Source organism: Xenopus tropicalis, chromosome 7, assembly GCF_000004195.4.
Source record: "Xenopus tropicalis strain Nigerian chromosome 7, UCB_Xtro_10.0, whole genome shotgun sequence".
Lineage (NCBI taxonomy): Eukaryota > Metazoa > Chordata > Amphibia > Anura > Pipidae > Xenopus > Xenopus tropicalis.
In genome coordinates this window covers 3,787,089-3,810,955 of record NC_030683.2, presented here as the reverse complement: position 1 = coordinate 3,810,955, position 23,867 = coordinate 3,787,089, and the positions used below count along the sequence as shown (strand labels likewise).

At 47.6% G+C, this 23,867-nt stretch overlaps 1 protein-coding gene across 1 annotated transcript; it reads right to left on the bottom strand.

Moving 5' to 3' along the window:
- Nucleotides 1-5,624: 5,624 nt before the first annotated feature.
- On the bottom strand, nucleotides 5,625-23,798 carry nhlrc2 (NHL repeat containing 2). The gene is made up of 11 exons (XM_031905349.1): nucleotides 23,577-23,798; nucleotides 18,028-18,180; nucleotides 13,275-13,730; nucleotides 11,591-11,712; nucleotides 10,819-10,948; nucleotides 10,511-10,604; nucleotides 9,433-9,664; nucleotides 9,152-9,274; nucleotides 8,751-8,960; nucleotides 7,514-7,730; nucleotides 5,625-7,300 (listed from the first exon to the last, which is right to left on the bottom strand). Exons 1-11 carry the CDS (start codon nucleotides 23,740-23,742, stop codon nucleotides 7,038-7,040), a joined length of 2,166 nt encoding a protein of 721 aa, XP_031761209.1. The 5' UTR covers nucleotides 23,743-23,798; the 3' UTR covers nucleotides 5,625-7,037.
- Between the last annotated feature and the right edge of the window lie 69 nt (nucleotides 23,799-23,867).

Sequence of the window (23,867 nt, the reverse complement as noted above, 5' to 3'; positions counted from 1 at the left end):
AGACTTAGGAGCCCACAATCTGTTTATTATGACCCCACTGCTACTAAACGGGGCACATCTTCCTACTATAGCCCTGCTATCCACAGCCCCAGTCCTTCCAGAGGCTATTATCCCCCCACTGCTACTATAGGCACCATCTCTCCTACTATACCTGCTATCCACAGACCCCAGTCCTTCCAGGGGCTATTATCCCCCACTGCTACTATGGCAACCACTCTCTCCCGTACTATAACTGCTATCACAGCCCAGATCCTTCCAGAGCTATTTATCCCCTATGCTGACTGATAGGGCCTATCTCTCCTACTATCTGCTTCCAAGCCAGTCCTTCCAGGAGGCTATTGATTCCCGCATGCTTAACTATAGGCAACATCTCTCCTACTTAACTGCTATCCAGCCAGTTCCTTTAGAGGCTATTGATCTCCCCAGCTGCTTACTATAGGCATATACCTTCCCTACTATACTGCTATTCCACAGCCAGTCCCTTCCCAGGGGGCTATTATCCACTGCTACTATAGGCACCATCTCTCCCTACTATACTGCTATCCACAGCTCATCCTTCCCAGAGGCTATTATCCGCCCACGTGCTTACTATTAGGCAGAGTTCTGCCCTACTATCCTGCTATCCACAGCAGTCCTCCAGGGGCTATTATCCCCCACGCTATAATAGCACCATCTCGTCCTACTATACCGCTATCCCCACAGCTCCAGTCCTTCCAGAGGCTATTATACCCCATGCTATATAAGCACCATCTCTCCCTACTAATATCTGCTATTCACAGCCAGCCTTCCAGAAGAGCTATTATTCCCCCACTGTTCTATGGCCATCTTCTCCTACTATACTGCTATCCAGCAGCACAGTCCGTTCCAGAGCATTGATGCCCCCATGCTACTATAGGCACATTCTCCCTATATACTGCTATCAGTCCTTCCAGACCCACATGTGACAAAGATATTCTGCCATAGGCTGCAATAGGACAGCGCCACCACCTGGCTGTGCTGCAGATAAGCCATTGAGGGTAGAATGGAACTAGAGACCCCCCTGTCCCCTCTCACAATAATACAAGCCCCTAATTACTCACTCTACAATCAGTTCCCATTGAGACCCATTTATGACAGGAATACCCCCAACCTGAGCTGCCATCAAAAGGGAATATTTCTTCCATCTAATAGTTCCCTTATTGCCCATCAATCATTCCTTGTTGCCCTCCCCCCCATAATCAGGAGTCACATGGTACCTGGAAATGCTCACAATTAATAATTAATTATAAAAACCACTTAAATATTCAGCTTGTTTTACTGCTTCTCAATATGTCGGGCAAAAGCCTGGGCATTTAGAAGCATGAAAGGTCTCATTCCCAGCATGCAATTGTCTTGGTGTCTACTGTAAATTGGGAGGGGGGTCTGGAAACTGGGGGCTTTTTTTGTTTCTCTCTGTACAGGCTATGAGCAAACTTAGGGGGCTGTTCCTGCTGAATTGTGCTTAGTACAGGGGAATCCCTATGTGCCATAGTTTTATGGTATCTCTCTGTACAGGCTATGGGCAAACTTAGGGGGCTGTTCCTGCTGAATTGTGCTTAGTACAGGGGAATCCCTATGTGCCATAGTTTTATGGTATCTCTCTGTACAGGCTATGGGCAAACTTAGGGAGCTGTTCCTGCTGAATTGTGCTTAGTACAGGGGAATCCCTATGTGCCATAGTTTTATGGTATCTCTCTGTTACAGGCTATGGGCAAACTTAGGGGGCTGTTCCTGCTGAATTGTGCTTAGTACAGGGGAATCCCTATGTGCCATAGTGTTATGGTATCTCTCTGTACAGGCTATGAGCAAACTTAGGGGGCTGTTCCTGCTGAATTGTGCTTAGTACAGGGGAATCCCTATGTGCCATAGGTTTATGGTATCTCTCAGTACAGGCTATGAGCAAACTTAGGGGGCTGTTCCTGCTGAATTGTGCTTAGTACAGGGGAATCCCTATGTGCCATAGTTTTATGGTATCTCTCTGTACAGGCTATGAGCAAACTTAGGGGGCTGTTCCTGCTGAATTGTGGATTTTATTTCTCCTTTGCAAGTGTAACATTATTTCCTACCCCCCGGGGGGCAGCAATGTGGGGCGCGGGGGTCACTTTGATAGGGATAAATATAGCAGTAAGAGACACGTTGCATCATGGGAAGTCGCCTACACTGGACAATCAGAGTGCGGATTCGTCACAGGGAATTATTGATCTGTTTGAGTCTCCTGTAAAGCCTGAAAATAGAGATTCTATTCCTGGCGCCGCGCTCCCCCGAGCATTCAGGGGGTCATTGTTCCCCGGCCCCCGGGCCTGCACCTCAGAGACTTAACCCCTTGCCCGCTGCTGGGAGCAGAGACTTGGTATGAATGAGAAATAACAGCTTGGCATTCAGGTTATGATTGGTATCGATCCAACCCATTATAGATCTCTCACTGTCTGAGCCGGGTAATAGGGTTTGTATTGTGGGAACGGCCACCGAGTCACTTCCAGAACAATCAGCCCAGAGTCTAAATGTATTGTAACTGGGGGGGGGGCACCTTTAGGGCAGGTTATTATATGTCATTCTCCTGTGTGCCCAGAACATTCCTTCTCTGTATATTTGTATTTATACATATGGGTAGGGGGTGCCATAGTGTTTCCCTTAGACAGTACAGTATGGGGGTACAGCTTATTGTGTGCCCAGAACATTCCTTCTCTGTATATTTGTATTTATACATATGGGTAGGGGGTGCCATAGTGTTTCCCTTAGACAGTACAGTATGGGGGTACAGCTTATTGTGTGCCCAGAACATTCCCTCTCTGTATATTTGTATTTATACATATGGGTAGGGGGTGCCATAGTGTTTCCCTTAGACAGTACAGTATGGGGGTACAGCTTATTGTGTGCCCAGAACATTCCTTCTCTGTATATTTGTATTTATACATATGGGTAGGAGGTGCCATAGTTTTTCCCTTAGACAGTACAGTTATGGGGTACAGCTTATTGTGTGCCCAGAACATTCCTCTCCTGTATATTTGTATTTATACATATGGTAGGGGGTGCCATAGTGTTTCCCTTAGACAGTACAGTATGGGGGGTACAGCTTATTGTGTGCCCAGAACATTCCCTCTCTGTATATTTGTATTTATAACATATGGGTAGGGGGTGCTACTAGTGTTTCCCTTAGACAGTACAGTATGGGGGTACAGCTTATTGTGTGCCCAGAAACATTCCTTCTCTGTATATTGTATTTATACATATGGGTTAGGGGGTGCCATAGTGTTTCCCTTAGACAGTACAGTATGGGGGGTACAGCTTATTGTGGCCCAGAACATTCCTTCTCTGTATTTGTATTTATACATATGGGTAGGGGTGCCATAGTGTTTCCCTTAGACGTAGCAGTATGGGGGGTACAGCTTATTGTGTGCCCAGAACATTCCTTCTCTGTATATTTGTATTTATACATTATGGGGTAGGGGGTGCTATAGTGTTTCCCTTAGACAGTACAGTATGGGGGTACAGCTTATTGTGTGCCCAGAACATTCCTTCTCTGTATATTTGTATTTATACATATGGGTAGGGGGTGCTATAGTGTTTCCCTTAGACAGTACAGTATGGGGGTACAGCTTATTGTGTGCCCAGACATTCCTTCTCTGTATATTTGTGTATATATATATATATATATATATATATATATATATATATATATATATATATATATGGGTAGGGGGTGCCCTGCCTTTTGGAGAATCAGTTGCTCTGACAGTGATTTCCAGGAGATTCAGCACGTTGGCAGCTCTCGCAGGGTTAATCAGAGAGTCAGTCCCAGGCATTTCATTAGAGCCTTCTCATTGGCCTGTATTGATTGGCCATGCTAATGAGTGGGGAATGTGGGCAGGGGCCGGCTGAGCACATTGCATGCATCCCTAAATAGTAGGGCGGATACAGCATGTCATTTACTAACCCCATGCTAGGGCCCCACTGTCCCAACCCCTAGGTACATAGGTCTTTACTCTGACAGAGATTTAGGGTGAAGACACACAGAGCTACTTAGTAGCAGCTACTTGCCACAGCCAGAAAATCCCCTGCCATAGAAAATACTGAGAATTCCCTCAGCTAAACTCACATAGAGACAATTATCAGTAAATGATCAGTATTGTCTGTTTCTGTAGCTGCTACTAGTAGCTCCATGTGTCTTCTCCCTAAACCTGCAACTTACTTGGCTCCACTGGGATCACCTGACTGTAGCTGGGAAGGGTGGGAGCTACAACATGGAGTGGCCACTGCTCCTGTATAAACTATAACAAAAAAGGAAGGTTTTGGGGGGTTTTAAACTTGAAAGAAAGCAAGTCTCTTTGTTAAATGTAAAATGAAGCAATAGAATTCTTAATAAATCACATAAAAGTGAGTGAGTGTAGGACGGGTCAGACCGGGGGGTGAGTGAGTGTAGGACGGGTCAGACCGGGGGGTGAGCGAGTGTAGGACGGGTCAGACCGGGGGGGTGAGTGAGTGTAGGACGGGTCAGACCGGGGGGGTGAGTGAGTGTAGGACGGGTCAGACCGGGGGGGTGAGTGAGTGTAGGACGGGTCAGACCGGGGGGGTGAGTGAGTGTAGGACGGGTCAGACCGGGGGGGGTGAGTGAGTGTAGGACGGGTCAGACCGGGGGGGTGAGTGAGTGTAGGACGGGTCAGACCGGGGGGTGAGTGAGTGTAGGACGGGTCAGACCGGGGGGTGAGTGAGTGTAGGACGGGTCAGACCGGGGGGTGAGTGAGTGTCGGACGGGTCAGACCGGGGGGGTGAGTGAGTGTCGGACGGGTCAGACCGGGGGGGTGAGTGAGTGTCGGACGGGTCAGACCGGGGGGTGAGTGAGTGTAGGACCAGCCAGAGTGGGGGTGAGTGAGTGTAGGACCAGCCACAGTGGGGGTGAGTGAGTGTAGGAGGGGCCAGACCAGGGGTGAGTTACCACCTTTACCCTCCACCAAATCTTACCGTAGGCATTCTGCATTTGGGCAGGTAGTGCCCTGGCATTGCCCAGGCTTAGGTCTCCCGCTGCCCCGGAGCCCAATGGCGGAACCAAAGGGCCCAACCCTTAAGGTGGCCATACACGAGGCGATTTCGCTCGTTGTGCGATGAACGATTATATCGACAAACGATCGTATGGCGATCGAGTTCCCATACGATATGCCATCCACGGGCAACGATAATTCGGGAAAGATTTTGTCGCATCATTATCGTAAAATACCTACGATCGTACATCTACGTACGATCGATGTCGTTGCTGGCAATCGTGACATGCGCAGAGAACAATCGTTGAAAGACAAATGTCTGACACTCACACCAACTGGCAGATTTTATCGTTAAACGACCAAAATTTTTAAACCTGGCCGATCGATTTTGGGGACGATAATGTCGGCTCGTTTAGTGGGCCGACGATCGTTCGTACACCACCAACTATACGATAACTTAACGATAGCATCGGATCGTTCGGGAATCGGTCGTTTGTAAGTAAAAAATCGGTCCGTGTATGGCCACCTTTATTGTGAGGCAGTAAAGAGGCAGAAGAGACGGGGGAGGAACAAGGCAGAATAATGAGAAACACAAAACATACAAATACTGAGAAAAGACAAGAGGAGACGTCAGAGGAAGAACCTGCTGTATTTAGCGGCCTGACCCAATGGCCCAGAACCAGAACTTATACAGTGGTATCAGGTCCAAAATAGGAGCACAAACACACAGTGCATCACATTGGCTCACTTATCATTGGGGGAACAAAGATTCAGTTCTGCCTATTGGTTACATAGCAGTGTGTGGGCTTTACACTTACCCCCATATGTAATACAAGGCACTAAGTTTGCCCGGGAGCAGTAACCCATAGCAACCAATAAGACGTTTGTTTTTAAACAGGTGACCATTAATGCTACCTGCTCATTGGTTGTTATGTGTTGCTGCTCCCGGGCAAACTTTGTGCCTTTTATTACATGGCCCCATAATAAATGTCTTTGCACAGTGCAAATTGCCCCATTGCAATAGGCAGTATTATTGCACTACGCTTGGGAATTCTAAGGCACGGGGAATTTCTTGGTTCTGATTCTACAGTTCAAACAGATTCTCACTACACAAAAAGGTGCGACTACTGAATGTCCGACCTTCACTGTAACATAAATATTAGGAACTAAGGAGCCAAACTGTAGCTCCCGGGGCAATAAGCCAGGATTCCGAGTTCAAGGGGTAATAGAATTACGGTGCTTTTTATTGCTGTCGATAGTAACCTATGTATAACCTACCTACCAAGCTAGGCAGACTCACTTCAACAGCCTAAGGTGCCGAATGGGGGAATAGTCCTGCACAGGATTGGACTGGGGGGTGCAGGGCCCACTGGGGCTACTGCCTCAGGAGCCCCTGCACCCCCCAATGGGACGAGGGAGACCAGTGGCTCGGGGGAGAACCCTAGGGGGATCGGGTCTGGGCTGCCGGTGCTGACCCTAGTCCTCCATCAAACCCTTCCCTAAGTATTAAGGATGCATCAAATCCATGATTTGGCCGAAGGATTCAAGGTTGGGCCGGATCCTATAATCCACCCCCATGAAATGCTGGCCAATGGGAAGCCACAAGGAATGTGACCAATGAATGCAGCCGGAAATCATCATCACCCTTTATTTATAGAGCAATGGTGAGGTTACAAGCTGCCATAAAGTGAGCCTGCCCAGCTTACCGGATAGGCTTTACTGTGCTGATACTGATAAGGCAAAACTGTGAAATTCAAAAATTATATATAGATATATAGATATTATTGACTTTATAAAATGGCTAGTGCTTGAAATTGAGGTTATAAGGGAAATAAATAACGAGTCACAAGTGCATCATGGTTCCTAGAGCGGTACCTGGATAGTGAGTGCTACAGCTGGGGCAGTTCTGATACTCACAATAAGAGTAGCTGTGATTGGTTCCTGCAGAATAATAACTGGGGGGGGGGGGGTGCCAGTGAGCGTTACTGACCCCCGGAGAGCGGAGCAGCAGAGACTCTTTGGTTTGGAGCTGACGCTTTGCAGTTAGAAGGAGTAAGTTAGTGCAACTGAATGAGGGCACTTGGTGCTGTCGGACGTCCCTATACACACGGGTTGGCAGAACGACACGGCTTTCATCATACAGGCACTGGCGTCGCCACTACAGAAATACACGAAGGCACCGATACTCAGCACTGTCTCCCCCAGCCCTGCCGCTTCCACTGGGATCCGAACGGCTATCCGGCTTGGAACGGAGACGCTTGTGATCTCTCCCTGTGTCGTCTGTCCCTTAAGGAGCCACTCACAGTCTGCAATGAGTAAACTCAATTTATATCATTTATACATATGGGTAGGGGGTGCCATAGTGTTTCCCTTAGACAGTACAGTATGGGGGTACAGCTTATTGTGTGCCCAGAACATTCCTTCTCTGTATTTTTGTATTTATACATATGGGTAGGAGGTGCCATAGTGTTTCCCATAGCCAGTAGAAGGACCATGGATTGAGTGAGCGCACTACTTACCCGCAGCACTGAGAAACCAGAAGCTTGGGGCCCCTTCAGTGAATTTTGACCCTGCCGGAAGCTGCAGTTGCAGTAAGAACTCAACCGTCTTGCTTGGTTCCGCCATTATTGGAGTAAGCTGAATGACCGGGGCCGACTTGGGCAACTTTGGTTGGTGGAGTTTGGCCGGCAATGCACTATCCACAACATCACGTGCTCCGCTGAGCATTATGGGAAACTGCAGGAAACACAAAAGAGTGGAGTGGATGCTTTTAGTACATTGACAGGGGCATTACAATCTCACAGTGTAAAACTCAACAATACTATGCAGCCCCTCTGCCCATGGGGTCAGGTGATCCAGTGTCTAATAACTAAGACCCCCCCCCACTCTCTCACAAGCCCTACCCCTTCAACTAAGACCCCCCCCACTCTCTCACAAGACCCCCCCCCACTCTCACAAGCCCCACCCCTTCAACTAAGACCCCCCCCACTCTCACAAGCCCCACCCCTTGATCTCTTGGGGCCGCCCTCAGCCTCTGACTGGTGCTCTCCCTATACCCTCCCTGATGTAAGAGGAGGAAGCTGTGACTGCCATAAAGCAATTTCACTACTATTTGCACCCACTGAAATACCAAACATCTATGCAGGGAGGGAGGGGGGAATGGGGCGTGGCATCGTTAGCAACAAATGGAGAGGGAAGGAAACATTCCATTCCCGACGAGTTAATTCAATTAGAGAAGCTGACACAGAAATATGGCTGCCTTCAGCCCGGAGAGGGGTTTATCATGGGTTTTATGGGCGCTCGGGGGTGTCGGCAGAAGCGGAACGCACTTAGGAACCATAAAGAAGCGCTGGGAAGAGAGAGTTGTGGGGAGGGGGGCTTTGTGCCGTGACTGATGGGTCTAATGAGACTGGCAGGACCCACAGAACTAACCCGAGTTCTGTGCACCTAAATCAGCAGCAGGCAACCTGCGCACCCCAGTGACTAGCAGAGGATGCTGGGAGATGCGGTTTAGTTCAGATTACACAAAGTAGCAATGAACAAGCACTGCATTATGGGAACTGTGGCCCCAATCCGAACCTGCGCACTCTAGGAATTATACCCCCTCCCCCAATATAATTATGTAGTATAATTAGAAGTGTAGCCACAAGAGCCCTGTGGAATCAGAACCATGAAGAGAAATGGGCCTACCAGCACAGAAATGAAGGCGCATCCCATAATGGTAATGTGGGGGGGTCCATATACTAACATACTTACTAGCGACACAGTCTGGGCCTCCAGGTCCAACACTTTGATCAGGTGATTATTGGTGTCTGCCACGAACAGCGATCGGCCATCACCTCCGACGCACAGCCCCCCGGGCTCATTGAACGCGGCCTCGGAAAAGCTCTGCCCGACTGTGTTACCGGGTTTCCCTGTGCCAGCTACGGTACTGCAGCGCTTGGATTTGGGATCTACCACTTTTATCTGACAGGGAAGACACATATATAATAATGATACAATTACCAAATGATGCCACTTATATTAGCAAAATAAGAGCCAAGGGGCTGAAGACTTTTGCAGAGCACTTTCCTAGGATCAGGGTAAGGGGGACAGTACCTAGACACAAAACAAAAATGGATCCTACAGATAAATGTAGCAATAAAGAATTTACTCACCTTGTGATTATAAGAATCAGCCACATACAAGGCGTTTTGGTTCTGGTCCCAGGAGACACCCAGTGGGTGCTGGAGTTTGGCGTTGATCCCTGTTCCATCCATGTCCCCAAAGGCAAATAAGTTCTGTAACAGAGCCTCCAGTTAGGAAGGGCGGATATACAGCTATTACCTTGTACCTTGTGGGCCCGGGCTGTGAGTGTAACGTGGGTATGTAGTGTGGCACCATGACACCGCACAGTCACCCCTATACCATAGACCCTAGGAAACCACAGAGGAATTACCATTGGATCCCTCTCCCCGCCCACAAGGTGCTTCACTGCGCCGTCTCTCAGCGAGATGCTCCTGATGGAGCTGCTCTCACTATCAGCCACAAACAGACAGCTCCAGGGTTCCTCCGGGCACACAGTAAGGCCGGACGGCTGCGCAAAACCGGCTTTGTGGGGGTACGAATTGTTTCGATTTTCCTCGTTTCCGCTCCCGGCGAAGCGAACGCACGTTCCCTTAGGGAAGGCGCTAAAAGGAAACAGAATGGCCGGTAAAAGAGCAGCAGTCTGAATGGCTTTCAGTCACATTCTCCCTCCCAGGTCGCACCCTGTATAACATACATCTCCTTTTCTATAAAGGGATACTGTTAAGATTTTTATGGGGTACAATTAATTTCTTAATTAACAGCAAATAATTCCCTCTTCCATTTAACCTTTTAATTTTGAACCAACAAATGTATTTGTAGCTGTAATATTGGTGTGTAGGCGCCATCTCAGTGCATCCCATGTAACTGGAGGAGTCCCAAGCCGGACTTGGATTTCTTACTATTAAGTGCTATTCTGATACCTACTGGGAGCTGCTATCTTGCTCCCTTCCCATTGTTCTGCTGATCGGCTGCTGGGGGTGAGGGGGGAGAGATATCACTCTAACTTGCAGCGCAGCAGTAAAGTGTGCCTGAGTCTGAGCTTTCAGCCAGCGCTACACATTAGAACTGCTTTCAGCTAACCTATTGTTTCTCCTACTCCCATGTAACTGGAGGAGTCCCAAGCCGGACTTGGATTTCTTACTATTGAGTGCTATTCTGATACCTACTGGGAGCTGCTATCGGCTGCTGGGGGGAGGGAAGGGGTAGTGATATCACTGCAGCTTGCAGAACAGCAGTAAAATGTGACTGAAATTTATCAGAGCACAAATCACGTGACTGAGTGCACTTATAAAACTAAGAATATGGCCATGACCAGTTTGCGAAAATATAAATCAAAAGAACAGTCAGAACTGATCTCCAATAAGTACCTATTTGTTTGGCTTCTGATAATCAGGAGTATAATCTGCACCTCTAATGGTGGAATAATAATAAGCAAGAATTCCTCTTACCTCCCTTTTGGCAGCTTTCCATCCTCTAGAAACAGGGCCCAGACTTGGTGCGTCCCGGCCATGGCGACCCACAGCACGCACTGCTCGCTGCCGCCTGTAACAGTGTAAAGTGCCATCAATCTTAACGGTCTATGGACAAGGGAATTCACAGGTTCATTGGTTCCACTGGCTCAGTGGGAAGTCTGACCCAATCTGACCCATTGTATGAGACATGGGAAGACCCCTTTCTTTGGCGACCTATCCAAATGGGTGGATCTTCAGATGTATCGCCAATTATTACAAGTGAATGATTAAACTGAAGGGGATACCTGAAACCCCAAACGTCACATCCCACGGAGAGCTGATTGGCTGCTGCTCTCCTTGAGCTCCTCCCTCTTTATCGTTACCCTGGCTCCCTGTGCCGGCCACAGTGCTGACAGTTAGTGCATCCAGGTCGATCTAGAGGGCAGAATAAATACAAAAACAGCATTTCTGTGCTTCCTTAGCTTTGTGTACTTGCAGCCATTAGTTGGTGGAAGCAGCCATAATAAATTAGCGACACATTATCAGACATTACGTAAGCGCGCGGGGAGGGGGGGGAGTGGCCGGTTCCTAACGACCATTCCTGGATCAAGGCCACGGCAATCATGGCTTCCGGAAAGGCTCGGCTACTAATAGCAGTAGAAAGGGCTGTGCTGTATAATTTATATTCGGCTAGAGTCGTCCAGAGCACGGGGGGGGGGGGGGGCTGCAATTCGCTGATATTCTATATAATATTCTAATATTAACCCAGAATCACAGCTAAGAGCGCCACTGCATAATTTATAACCCATTAGATGCCATTGTCTATCCCCACAATAAGCACTTGTTATTTATATAACGGCTATAACTTGCCCAGCACAGCCAAAATCTTCATAGCTCACTGGCAGCAGCAAGGTCCAAAGATACATGCAAGCCCTGGGCTAGTGGCCATAAGGAGTGGCTATGAGCCACTGAACGTGCCTGAAGCAGGAAGTAGATTGGGTTGGCCCACTGCAATAGAAGCAGGAAGCCCCTATATATAACGCTATAAAAACACAGATTTTTTACAAATGAATTTACCTTCCGGATCAAATGATTCTCTGTATCTGCCACGTATATAACATTGTCCTTAATTGCCACTCCCTGGGGCGAATGGAAAGAGGATTCGGAAAAGCTGCCGTCGCGTCTTCCACTTTTAGGCCCTGTTAGCAGGACGAGAGAGAGAGAGAGGGGGCATTAAGTACAGGCACCAATACTACCCGCCTCTCCAGGCTGACCCGATATGCCAGTACTGGGTGAATGTAGAGCAGAACCTAGGCAGGGAGCTACATACTGGTAGGTATTGCAGTGAGCTAGATATCAGTAGGTATTGCAGAACCTAGGCAGGGAGCTAGATATCAGTAGGTACTGCAGAACCTAGGCAGGGAGCTAGATATCAGTAGGTACTGCAGAACCTAGGCAGGGAGCTAGATATCAGTAGGTACTGCAGAACCTAGGCAGGGAGCTAGATATCAGTAGGTACTGCAGAACCTAGGCAGGGAGCTAGATATCAGTAGGTACTGCAGAACCTAGGCAGGGAGCTAGATCAGAGGTACTGCAGACTAGCAGGGCTATATCAGTAGGTACTGCAGAACCTAGGCAGGGAGCTAGATATCAGTAGGTACTGCAGAACCTAGGCAGGGAGCTAGATATCCGTAGGTATTGCAGAACCTAGGCAGGGAGCTAGATATCAGTAGGTACTGCAGAACCTAGGCAGGGAGCTAGATATCAGTAGGTACTGCAGAACCTAGGCAGGGAGCTAGATATCCGTAGGTATTGCAGAACCTAGGCAGGGAGCTAGATATCAGTAGGTACTGCAGAACCTAGGCAGGGAGCTAGATATCAGTAGGTATTGCAGAACCTAGGCAGGGAGCTAGATATCAGTAGGTACTGCAGAACCTAGGCAGGGAGCTAGATATCAGTAGGTACTGCAGAACCTAGGCAGGGAGCTAGATATCCGTAGGTATTGCAGAACCTAGGCAGGGAGCTAGATATCAGTAGGTATTGCAGAACCTAGGCAGGGAGCTAGATATCAGTAGGTACTGCAGAACCTAGGCAGGGAGCTAGATATCAGTAGGTATTGCAGAACCTAGGCAGGGAGCTAGATATCAGTAGGTACTGCAGAACCTAGGCAGGGAGCTAGATATCAGTAGGTACTGCAGAACCTAGGCAGGGAGCTAGATATCAGTAGGTATTGCAGAACCTAGGCAGGGAGCTAGATATCAGTAGGTATTGCAGAACCTAGGCAGGGAGCTAGATATCAGTAGGTACTGCAGAACCTAGGCAGGGAGCTAGATATCAGTAGGTACTGCAGAACCTAGGCAGGGAGCTAGATATCAGTAGGTACTGCAGAACCTAGGCAGGGAGCTAGATATCAGTAGGTATTGCAGAACCTAGGCAGGGAGCTAGATATTCTCCCTGTAATGCAGAATGTGTGCCCTCTAATTAACAAGACGCTATAGATACAAAGTAGTAATAAAACAGTTTTTGCTTCTTCTGGTAAAAAAAAATTAACCCTGTGTGTAACAAGGTAAGTAATCCACTGCATACACCGCTATGTTACTAGCAAGTGACTATTCTGCCATAATCCCCCATTTCTCTGTCAGGCAGTTCTCTGGCTGAGACCATACACAGTACCCCAGTATTAACCAACGAGCGGAGCCCCGGCCTGATAGGTCTGTCCTTTATTTATACAGTAGTGGCTGCTTGAGTGACAGCCAGTTACCTCCAATTGTGTGCAGAACCTGCCCGTCGTTCTTTACAACCAAGATCCTATGATGGCCGGTATCCGATATCACCAATATCTCCCCCGCGGAGTCAACAGCCACTTTCCCAGGGAAAAGCAAAGGGAAAGGAGCCAGGGAATCCTTGTACAGCCTCGCTGGTATCCCGTCCGCCGTTATTTCATTTCTCTCTCGGTAGAACTTCAAGGCAAGAGAAGTGAAGAGGAAGAGTTGGTCCTTGTGGCCTTCCCCAATGATACAAAATAGGAGGTTTCCTTGGGGTCCCAGGATCACCAGGGTCGGCCAACAGGAGACTTCCAGGTCCTGCCACATGGTGGCGTCGGCATCATTAACCACCGGATGTGTTATGTTGTACCGGAGAACTGCGCTCTTAATGTTATCCAGAACCTTCTCATTCGGGAACTTGGCTGAGTGCACCCCAATAATAACAAGTCCATCTGAAAGAGAGAATGACAAACACAAGATATCATTCATCACATAGTGCATCCCCAGAATTACCCCATAAATTCCCTGCCCTGTACCCAACGTGCCCCCAACTGTGCCCCCAGTACCGCTGGTTTAATAGCCCGGATACAGCCATAAATTCCCTGCCCTGTACCCAACGTGCCCCCAACTGTGCCCCCAGTACCGCTGGTTTAATAGCCCAGATACAGCCATAAATTCCCTGCCCTGTACCCAACGTGCCCCCAACTGTGCCCCCAGTACCGCTGGTTTAATAGCCCGGATACAGCCATAGATTCCCTGCCCTGTACCCAACGTGCCCCCAACTGTGCCCCCAGTACCGCTGGTTTAATAGCCCAGATACAGCCATAAATTCCCTGCCCCGTACCCAACGTGCCCCCAACTGTGCCCCCAGTACCGCTGGTTTAATAGCCCAGATACAGCCATAAATTCCCTGCCCTGTACCCAACGTGCCCCCAACTGTGCCCCCAGTACCGCTGGTTTAATAGCCCAGATACAGCCATAAATTCCCTGCCCTGTACCCAACGTGCCCCCAACTGTGCCCCCAGTACCGCTGGTTTAATAGCCCAGATACAGCCATAAATTCCCTGCCCCGTACCCAACGTGCCCCCAACTGTGCCCCCAGTACCGCTGGTTTAATAGCCCAGATACAGCCATAAATTCCCTGCCCTGTACCCAACGTACCCCCAACTGTGCCCCCAGTACCGCTGGTTTAATAGCCTGGATACAGCCATAAATTCCCTGCCCTGTACCCAACGTGCCCCCAACTGTGCCCCCAGTACCGCTGGTTTAATAGCCTGGATACAGCCATAAATTCCCTGCCCTGTACCCAACGTGCCCCCAACTGTGCCCCAGTACCGCTGGTTTAATAGCCCAGATACAGCCATAAATTCCCTGCCCTGTACCCAACGTACCCCCAACTGTGCCCCCAGTACCGCTGGTTTAATAGCCCGGATACAGCCATAAATTCCCTGCCCTGTACCCAACGTGCCCCCAACTGTGCCCCCAGTACCGCTGGTTTAATAGCCCAGATACAGCCATAAATTCCCTGCCCTGTACCCAACATGCCCCCAACTGTGCCCCCAGTACCGCTGGTTTAATAGCCCGGATACAGCCATAAATTCCCTGCCCTGTACCCAACGTACCCCCAACTGTGCCCCCAGTACCGCTTGTTTAATAGCCCAGATACAGCCATAGATTGCCTGCCCTGTACCCAACGTGCCCCCAACTGTGCCCCCAGTACCGCTGGTTTAATAGCCCAGATACAGCCATAAATTCCCTGCCCCGTACCCAACGTGCCCCCAACTGTGCCCCCAGTACCGCTGGTTTAATAGCCCAGATACAGCCATAAATTCCCTGCCCTGTACCCAACGTGCCCCCAACTGTGCCCCCAGTACCGCTGGTTTAATAGCCCAGATACAGCCATAAATTCCCTGCCCTGTACCCAACGTGCCCCCAACTGTGCCCCCAGTACCGCTGGTTTAATAGCCCAGATACAGCCATAAATTCCCTGCCCCGTACCCAACGTGCCCCCAACTGTGCCCCCAGTACCGCTGGTTTAATAGCCCAGATACAGCCATAAATTCCCTGCCCTGTACCCAACGTGCCCCCAACTGTGCCCCCAGTACCGCTGGTTTAATAGCCCGGATACAGCCATAAATTCCCTGCCCTGTACCCAACGTGCCCCAGTACCGCTGGTTTAATAGCCCAGATACAGCCATAAATTCCCTGCCCCGTACCCAACGTGCCCCCAACTGTGCCCCCAGTACCGCTGGTTTAATAGCCCAGATACAGCCATAAATTCCCTGCCCTGTACCCAACGTGCCCCCAACTGTGCCCCCAGTACCGCTGGTTTAATAGCCCGGATACAGCCATAAATTCCCTGCCCCGTACCCAACGTGCCCCCAACTGTGCCCCCAGTACCGCTGGTTTAATAGCCTGGATACAGCCATAAATTCCCTGCCCCGTACCCAACGTGCCCCCAGTACCGCTGGTTTAATAGCCCAGATACAGCCATAAATTCCCTGCCCTGTACCCAACGTGCCCCCAACTGTGCCCCCAGTACCGCTGGTTTAATAGCCCGGATACAGCCATAAATTCCCTGCCCCGTACCCAACGTGCCCCCAACACCGCTGGTTTAATAGCCCAGATACAGCCATAAATTCCCTGCCCTGTACCCAACGTGTCCCCAACTGTGCCCCCAGTACCGCTGGTTTAATAGCCCAGATACAGCCATAAATTCCCTGCCCTGTACCCAACGTGGCAATGAGGTCAGTCTGCGCCGTGTACGTGTGTTTAGCAGAGGGTATTCTCAGTATTTGCTATGGCAGGGGATTTTCTGGCGTTTAGTAGTTGCTACTAAGTAGCTCCGTGTGTCTTCACCCTAAAAGGTGAACCACCCCTTTAAGATGTAACATGGAAGCTTTCTCCCGCAGACATCAAAGCCATCGTGTGGAGGAGGCACAAACACAATGAAGCTTTCGTGTCACATTATAATGTTAATTTGAAATGAAAATAATCCCAGGATTATTAATAGGCTGCCTCGCCCTTTTAAAACATCAAGTTTAGGGACAATTTATAAACGTAGTCGTTGCCACAGAGAAAGAGAATGATGTTAATGTAATGTGGGAAGCCATTATGGAGAGGCGCAGTCAGATAGAGCTGTCAGGAGCTGAATAGCGTCACGAGGGGGCGAGTAATGAGCACAAAGACAAGCGGCATTTACATAACACTTAAACACGAGGAGGAGATCTATTGTAATAAGCAATAACATGTATGATTTATACAATGGCCAATGACAAGCAAGCCCACATTCCTCGGGAAGAGCCTTACTAAGGCAGAGTAACATCACATGGGGGGGGGCTATCACTTTGTTGGAGTGATATCCCCCCCACCCCCAGCAGCCGATCAGCAGAACAATGGGAAGGGAGCAAGATAGCAGCTCCCAGTAGGTATCAGAATAGCACTCAATAGTAAGAAATCCAAGTCCGGCTTGGGACTCCTCCAGTTACATGGGAGTAGGAGAAACAATAGGTTAGCTGAAAGCAGTTCTAATGTGTAGCGCTGGCTGAAAGCTCAGACTCAGGCACAAGGCACTGAGATGGCGCCTACACACCAATATTACAGCTACAAATACATTTGTTGGTTGAAGAATAAAAGGTTAAATGGCAGAGGGAATTATTTGCTGTGTAACAGGGTCATTTAGAGATAAACAGCGCCCCATAAATATCATGGCAGGGTCCCTTTAAACTGCAGCTGTAGAATAAATGCACTTTCTCTGACTGACATGGGTGACCTTGCAGTAACATTATAATTTTAAATTCTCTTAGAATATCAATTTCGTCAGTCAATTACTCATATTAACATGGATTTTCTCTTTAAGACTTAAATATCCCCTAAATCTAGAAAGGGTTCTCTGTAACTGGTGCTTTCTCTGTGAAAGCTAACATGGGGGCCATGCTATATTGGGTGGGATTTGGGTTATGGTTACTTTCCTGCCAATCAAATTGACAGGTTATTGACAAATTGACAGATACTGGTCGTACGTTTAAATGCAATGATCTGAAACTAACGGAATACTCTAACCTGTCCCATCGGCTAAATAACCCTTTGCCATGGTATAAAAAATTATTGTACTGTACTTGATCCCAACTAAGATATAATTACCCCTTATTGGGGCAGAACAGCCCTATTGGGTTTATTTCATGGTTAAATGATTCCCTTTTCTCTGTAATAATAAAACAGTACCTGTACTTGATCCCAACTAAGATATAATTACCCCTTATTGGAGCCAAAACAATCCTTTTGGGTTTAATTATTGCTTAAATAATTTTATAAGCACACTTAAGGTAGGGGATCCGAAAACACCAGGTCCCAAGCATTCTGGATATTGGGTCCCATACCTGTACAATCAATATCCGTTCACTGGAAGAAGACTAAAATCTTCTGTGTATGGCCATCCTAACTACGCCGTGTACAGATCAGGTTAGGGAACAGCTTTCAATCATTAGAACACATTTTTATGCTTCTAGCGCCCCCTAGTGGGTAAGTATATTTTTACTGAGAATCACCTGGCAGAGAAGAGAATTAAAAACCAAAAACGGCATTCCTGGAAGATCCCATCCTCTATTTTTCAACTAGAGGGACTGATGTTCAAAGTTGCATTTAGTAATACATTCAGATCTATAACGTCAGCCAATTAGCACCCCCTGCTAATGAGAAACGTGCAGAACGGGTGATACTGCCGGCTGCCTGTGTCTATGGATATTGTACCTTTATCAGAGTATTCATGTTCCAGGGCGTGCAGGTCGGGCAGCACGTGCATACAGTTAATGCAGCAGTATGTAAAGAAGTCCAGCACCACTACTTTCCCGCGCAAGTCTTTGTGTAGAGATAATGGGCCTTCTGTGTTCAGCCATTCTAGCTCTGAAAGGTAAAGGAAAAATTAATGTTTAAATATAATCTCATGATATGTAAAAGGATCTTATTATGGGATGACTTCAAACTCCATCTGAAAAGATCCAGCGCGGTCTATCGGACTTGTTACTACTCACAATGGAAATGAGTTGGGTAGGGATGAAATCTCTTTAGTCTATTACAACCATAATGGTGAAGTTTCCCTTTAATATTAACATTTGGTACTATATAGATGGACCTACAGCAGGCTCTCATTTGCTCTTAATTATATTTATTAATTTCCTACAGTTTCTGATTGGCCGCCCTACTGTGCTTCTTTCCAAACTGCAAATGAAAGCAGATTTCCCATGAGGTTTCAGTGTTATTTTTTGTTTATATTTCTACTCTGTCCCTGTACTGTTCCTCTCCCATACACACATCCATTCTGGTGATCGGTTGCTATGGTAAATTAGCTCCAAGTAACAACAGTCTAGTTTAATTCCATGCTGGCGTGCTGATTTTACACAGTGACCGTGCTTGCTACAACATACAGTAGGTGCATAATTGTTTTTAAACCAAGTTGCCAGGTTGATTCCCAAACTTAATTGGGGGCCTAAGAAAAAAAAATGTTAAGAAATGGTGTTGCAAACAGAGTGAAAAGAGCAGTTTTCCAATGAAGGTGTCCTGTATGAAACTCTGCCTTTATCAGCTCTAATGGTATTAGTAAGCCCAGTTAGTAGTTGCTATGGATAACAGGAGTGGCCACCTTACTACAGAGCCTGTACTAGACTGCACAACCATTAAAGGGGAACCAAAGCTTGGCTAAAGAAGTAGGGCTAGAGATGTTGTAGATTATGTTTTAGGTTTCAGCCCAAGGCAAGCACAGCCCTTTAGCTCCCAAAGATGCCCCCAGTAGCCCCCCATCTTCTTTTCTGCTAATTTCGATGCTCTGGGCTGCTGTCAGTTACTGAGTTTAGGGACCAATGCACACTATACTGTATATATAGAATATAAATGGCACACTATACTGTATATATAGAATATAAATGGCACACTATACTGTATATATAGAATATAAATGGCACACTATACTGTATATATAGAATATAAATGGCACACTATACTGTATATATAGAATATAAATGGCACACTATACTGTATATATAGAATATAAATGGCACACTATACTGTATATATAGAATATAAATGGCACACTATACTGTATATATAGAATATAAATGGCACACTATACTGTATATATAGAATATAAATGGCACACTATACTGTATACAGTGGTGTGAAAAACTATTTGCCCCCTTCCTGATTTCTTATTCTTTTGCATGTTTGTCACACTTAAATGTTTCTGCTCATCAAAAACCGTTAACTATTAGTCAAAGATAACATAATTGAACACAAAATGCAGTTTTTAAATGAAGGTTTACGTTATTAAGGGAGAAAAAAAACTCCAAATCTACATGGCCCTGTGTGAAAAAGTGATTGCCCCCCTTGTTAAAAAATAACTTAACTGTGGTTTATCAATTTCAATTTTCAATTTCAATATCAATTTCTGTAGTCACCCCCAGGCTTGATTACTGCCACACCTGTTTCAATCAAGAAATCACTTAAATAGGAGCTACCTGACACAGAGAAGTAGACCAAAAGCACCTCAAAAGCTACACATCATGCCAAGATCCAAAGAAATTCAGGAACAAATGAGAACAAAAGTAATTGAGATCTATCAGTCTGGTAAAGGTTATAAAGCCATTTCTAAAGCTTTGGGACTCCAGCGAACCACAGTGAGAGCCATTATCCACAAATGGCAAAAACATGGAACAGTGGTGAACCTTCCCAGGAGTGGCCGGCCGACCAAAATAACCCCAAGAGCGCAGAGACAACTCATCCGAGAGGCCACAAAAGACCCCAGGACAACATCTAAAGAACTGCAGGCCTCACTTGCCTCAATTAAGGTCAGTGTTCACGACTCCACCATAAGAGAGAGACTGGGCAAAAACGGCCTGCATGGCAGATTTCCAAGGCGCAAACCACTTTTAAGCAAAAGAACATTAAGGCTCGTCTCAATTTTGCTAAAAAACATCTCAATGATTGCCAAGACTTTTGGGAAAATATCTTGTGGACCGACGAGACAAAAGTTGAACTTTTTGGAAGGTGCGTGTCCCGTTACATCTGGCGTAAAAGTAACACAGCATTTCAGAAAAAGAACATCATACCAACAGTAAAATATGGTGGTGGTAGTGTGATGGTCTGGGGTTGTTTTGCTGCTTCAGGACCTGGAAGGCTTGCTGTGATAGATGGAACCATGAATTCTACTGTCTACCAAAAATCCTGAAGGAGAATGTCCGACCATCTGTTTGTCAACTCAAGCTGAAGCGATCTTGGGTGCTGCAGCAGGACAATGACCCAAAACACACCAGCAAATCCACCTCTGAATGGCTGAAGAAAAACAAAATGAAGACTTTGGAGTGGCCTAGTCAAAGTCCTGACCTGAATCCTATTGAGATGTTGTGGCATGACCTTAAAAAGGCGGTTCATGCTAGAAAACCCTCAAATAAAGCTGAATTACAACAATTCTGCAAAGATGAGTGGGCCAAAATTCCTCCAGAGCGCTGTAAAAGACTTGTTGCAAGTTATCGCAAACGCTTGATTGCAGTTATTGCTGCTAAGGGTGGCCCAACCAGTTATTAGGTTCAGGGGGCAATTACTTTTTCACACAGGGCCATGTAGGTTTGGATTTTTTTTCTCCCTAAATAATAAAAACCCTCATTTAAAAACTGCATTTTGTGTTTACTTGTGTTATCTTTGACTAATAGTTAAATGTGTTTGATGATCAGAAACATTTAAGTGTGACAAACATGCAAAAGAATAAGAAATCAGGAAGGGGGCAAATAGTTTTTCACACCACTGTATATAGAATATAATTGGCACACTATACTGTATATATAGAATATAAATGGCACACTATACTGTATATATAGAATATAAATGGCACACTATACTGTATATATAGAATATAATTGGCACACTATACTGTATATATAGAATATAAATGGCACACTATACTGTATATATAGAATATAAATGGCACACTATACTGTATATATAGAATATAAATGGCACACTATCCTGTATATATAGACTATAAATGGCACAATATACTGTATATATAGAATATAAATGGCACACTATACTGTATATATAGAATATAAATGGCACACTATACTGTATATATAGAATATAAATGGCACAATATAAGGTTTATTAGTAAACAATACAGATTATTAGTCCATGGCAGCTCTGAAATCAGTGAAATTAGCATCAGGAATTAATACTCGCCTCATTCTCTGCTTGGTACTTTGCTACAACCCCTAAGCTCAGCTTACCAGCTGCCCAGAGCCCACTGAGCATGTGCAGTGTCACTGACACTTCCAACAGATTCCAGTATGGTAACTCCCTGTAAGACCTGGATCATTACTACTATAGAGATGCTGAACCTTTAGGCTGGTTCATTAAGTTCAGTATATAAATTACGGCATATTCATTTTTAGGGTTTAGGTTTGCAACTGCGCAGCCCGTGCAGATTCCAGCTCTGCTGTTTGTATGGAGAAGGGAGGGTGCAGGGGTGCAGAGTAGAGCTGCTGTTAGAACCCAAGCACTTGTACTATAAGGAGAAGATGGGGCTCATATATAAACACTGGGGATACATTTTCTCATTGCAGTAACAGATTTCTGTTTTCATTGTGTAACCTGGACCCAATTTAGTGAGACATTTAGGTGCCTGTAATGAGTTTGTAACCAAGTTTTTCCTACAGGTGCCTTTTGGTATAACCTTTTGGTATAACCCCACTTCAAGCTTGGCCAGCCTACATGCCCCAGCCACTAGCAAGGGGCCCAACGGAGTGCAAAATCCCAGCATACTGGTTATATAATCATTTTACTCTCTTACACTGCCTCTGCAAGGAGAGAAACAAAGCACTGTTTTTATTAAAAAAATCAAATATTCACATTTGCCAGACTAATTTAGTCACCTTTTATGAGGAGGTGAGCAGGAAGCTCGATGCTGGAATGGCAGTGGATGGGATCTACTTGGACTTTGCTAAAGCGTTTGATACAGTACCTCACAGAAGGTTAATGATCAAATTGAACACAATATTTGTAATTGGATAGAGAACTGGCTGAAGGATAGATTACACAGAGTGGTTGTGAATGGAACATTTTCTAATTGGACCAGTGTGGTTAGTGGGTACCGCAGGGGTCAGTCCTTGGGCCTTTGCTTTTTAACTTGTTTATTAATGACCTGGAGGGGGGCATAGACAGTACTGTTTCTATTTTTGCTGATGACACTAAATTGTGCAAAACTATAAGTTCCATGCAGGATGTGCCGCTTTGCAGAGAGATTTGACAAAAGGGTGGAATTTTTGCCAAACGTTTTTCCGCTTGCTGAAAATTCCGCCCTACGCCTCGTCTGACATCAGCCTTATAGGTCCCTGGTAAGGCCTCACCCCGAGTATGGGGGGCAGTTACAGTGAGTAGGGGGGGGGCAGTAACAGTGAGTAGGGGGGGCAGTAACAGTGAGTAGGGGGGCAGTTTTGGGCTCCAGTCCTTAAAAAGGACTCAGGGGAGCGGGGCAGGGGGGACACTCGGGGGAGCGGGGCAGGGGGGACACTCGGGGGAGCGGGGCAGGGGGGGACACTCGGGGAGCGGGGCAGGGGGGGACACTCGGGGGAGCGGGGCAGGGGGGGACACTCGGGGGAGCGGGGCAGGGGGGGACACTCGGGGAGCGGGGCAGGGGGCACACTCGGGGGAGCGGGCAGGGGCACACTCGGGGGAGCGGGGCAGGGGGCACACTCGGGGGGAGCGGGCAGGGGGCACACTCAGGGGAGCGGGGCAGGGGGCACACTCAGGGGAGCGGGGCAGGGGGCACACTCAGGGGAGCGGGGCAGGGGGAACACTCAGGGGAGCGGGGCAGGGGGAACACTCAGGGGAGTGGGGCAGGGGGAACACTCAGGGGAGTGGGGCAGGGGGAACACTCAGGGGAGTGGGGCAGGGGGAACACTCAGGGGAGTGGGGCAGGGGGAACACTCAGGGGAGTGGGGCAGGGGGAACACTCAGGGGAGTGGGGCAGGGCATACTCAGGGGAGTGGGGCAGGGGGAACACTCAGGGGAGTGGGGCAGGGGGAACACTCAGGGGGAAGTGAAAGGGTTGATGCCAATAAAAAGGCGCTCAATAAAAGGGGGAGAGTGTCAGCTCTTATGGCCAAAGAAAGGAGGGGCTAAAGTGCCCAACAGGCACCCCCCAGACAAGTGGAACAGACAGTAGGTAAGTAGGGCCGGCAGGGGGCAGCGGAGTGATACACAGTCTGGGAGACTGACACACACAGGCGGAGGGACCCCCCCAGCACATTCCGTACCAGGCACAAACTCTGGGACCCGCAGCTCCCCGGCCCGGCCGGACACCTTCCCCAGGTATTCCAGCACCAACTGCTCCTTGTGCGCCTCCCCGGCCTCCCGTAGCGCGGCTTCCAGCTCCCCCTGTGGGCCCAACAGAGACAGGAGAGTCCCACTGGCAGCCGCCATCTTTTCCGCGCTCGTCTCCGCCCATAGTCGCCTAGCAACGGCGAATCGTAGCGTACGGCCTTATATCCCTCAGAACTGCAGTTCCGATTTCCAGTCGCAGATTCGACACAGAAAGATAGGCAAAA

Excerpts from the sequence above, each read along its gene's own strand:
- nhlrc2 (XM_031905349.1), bottom strand. The coding sequence starts at position 23,742 with ATGGCGGCTGCCAGTGGGACTCTCCTGTCTCTGTTGGGCCCACAGGGG. Across the intron at positions 10,949-11,590 it reads AGAATCATTTGATCCGGAAG|ATCGACCTGGATGCACTAAC; the intron begins GTAAATTCATTT and ends TCTGCCCTCTAG. Across the intron at positions 9,275-9,432 it reads GCGGGGAGAGGGATCCAATG|AACTTATTTGCCTTTGGGGA; the intron begins GTAATTCCTCTG and ends GCTCTGTTACAG.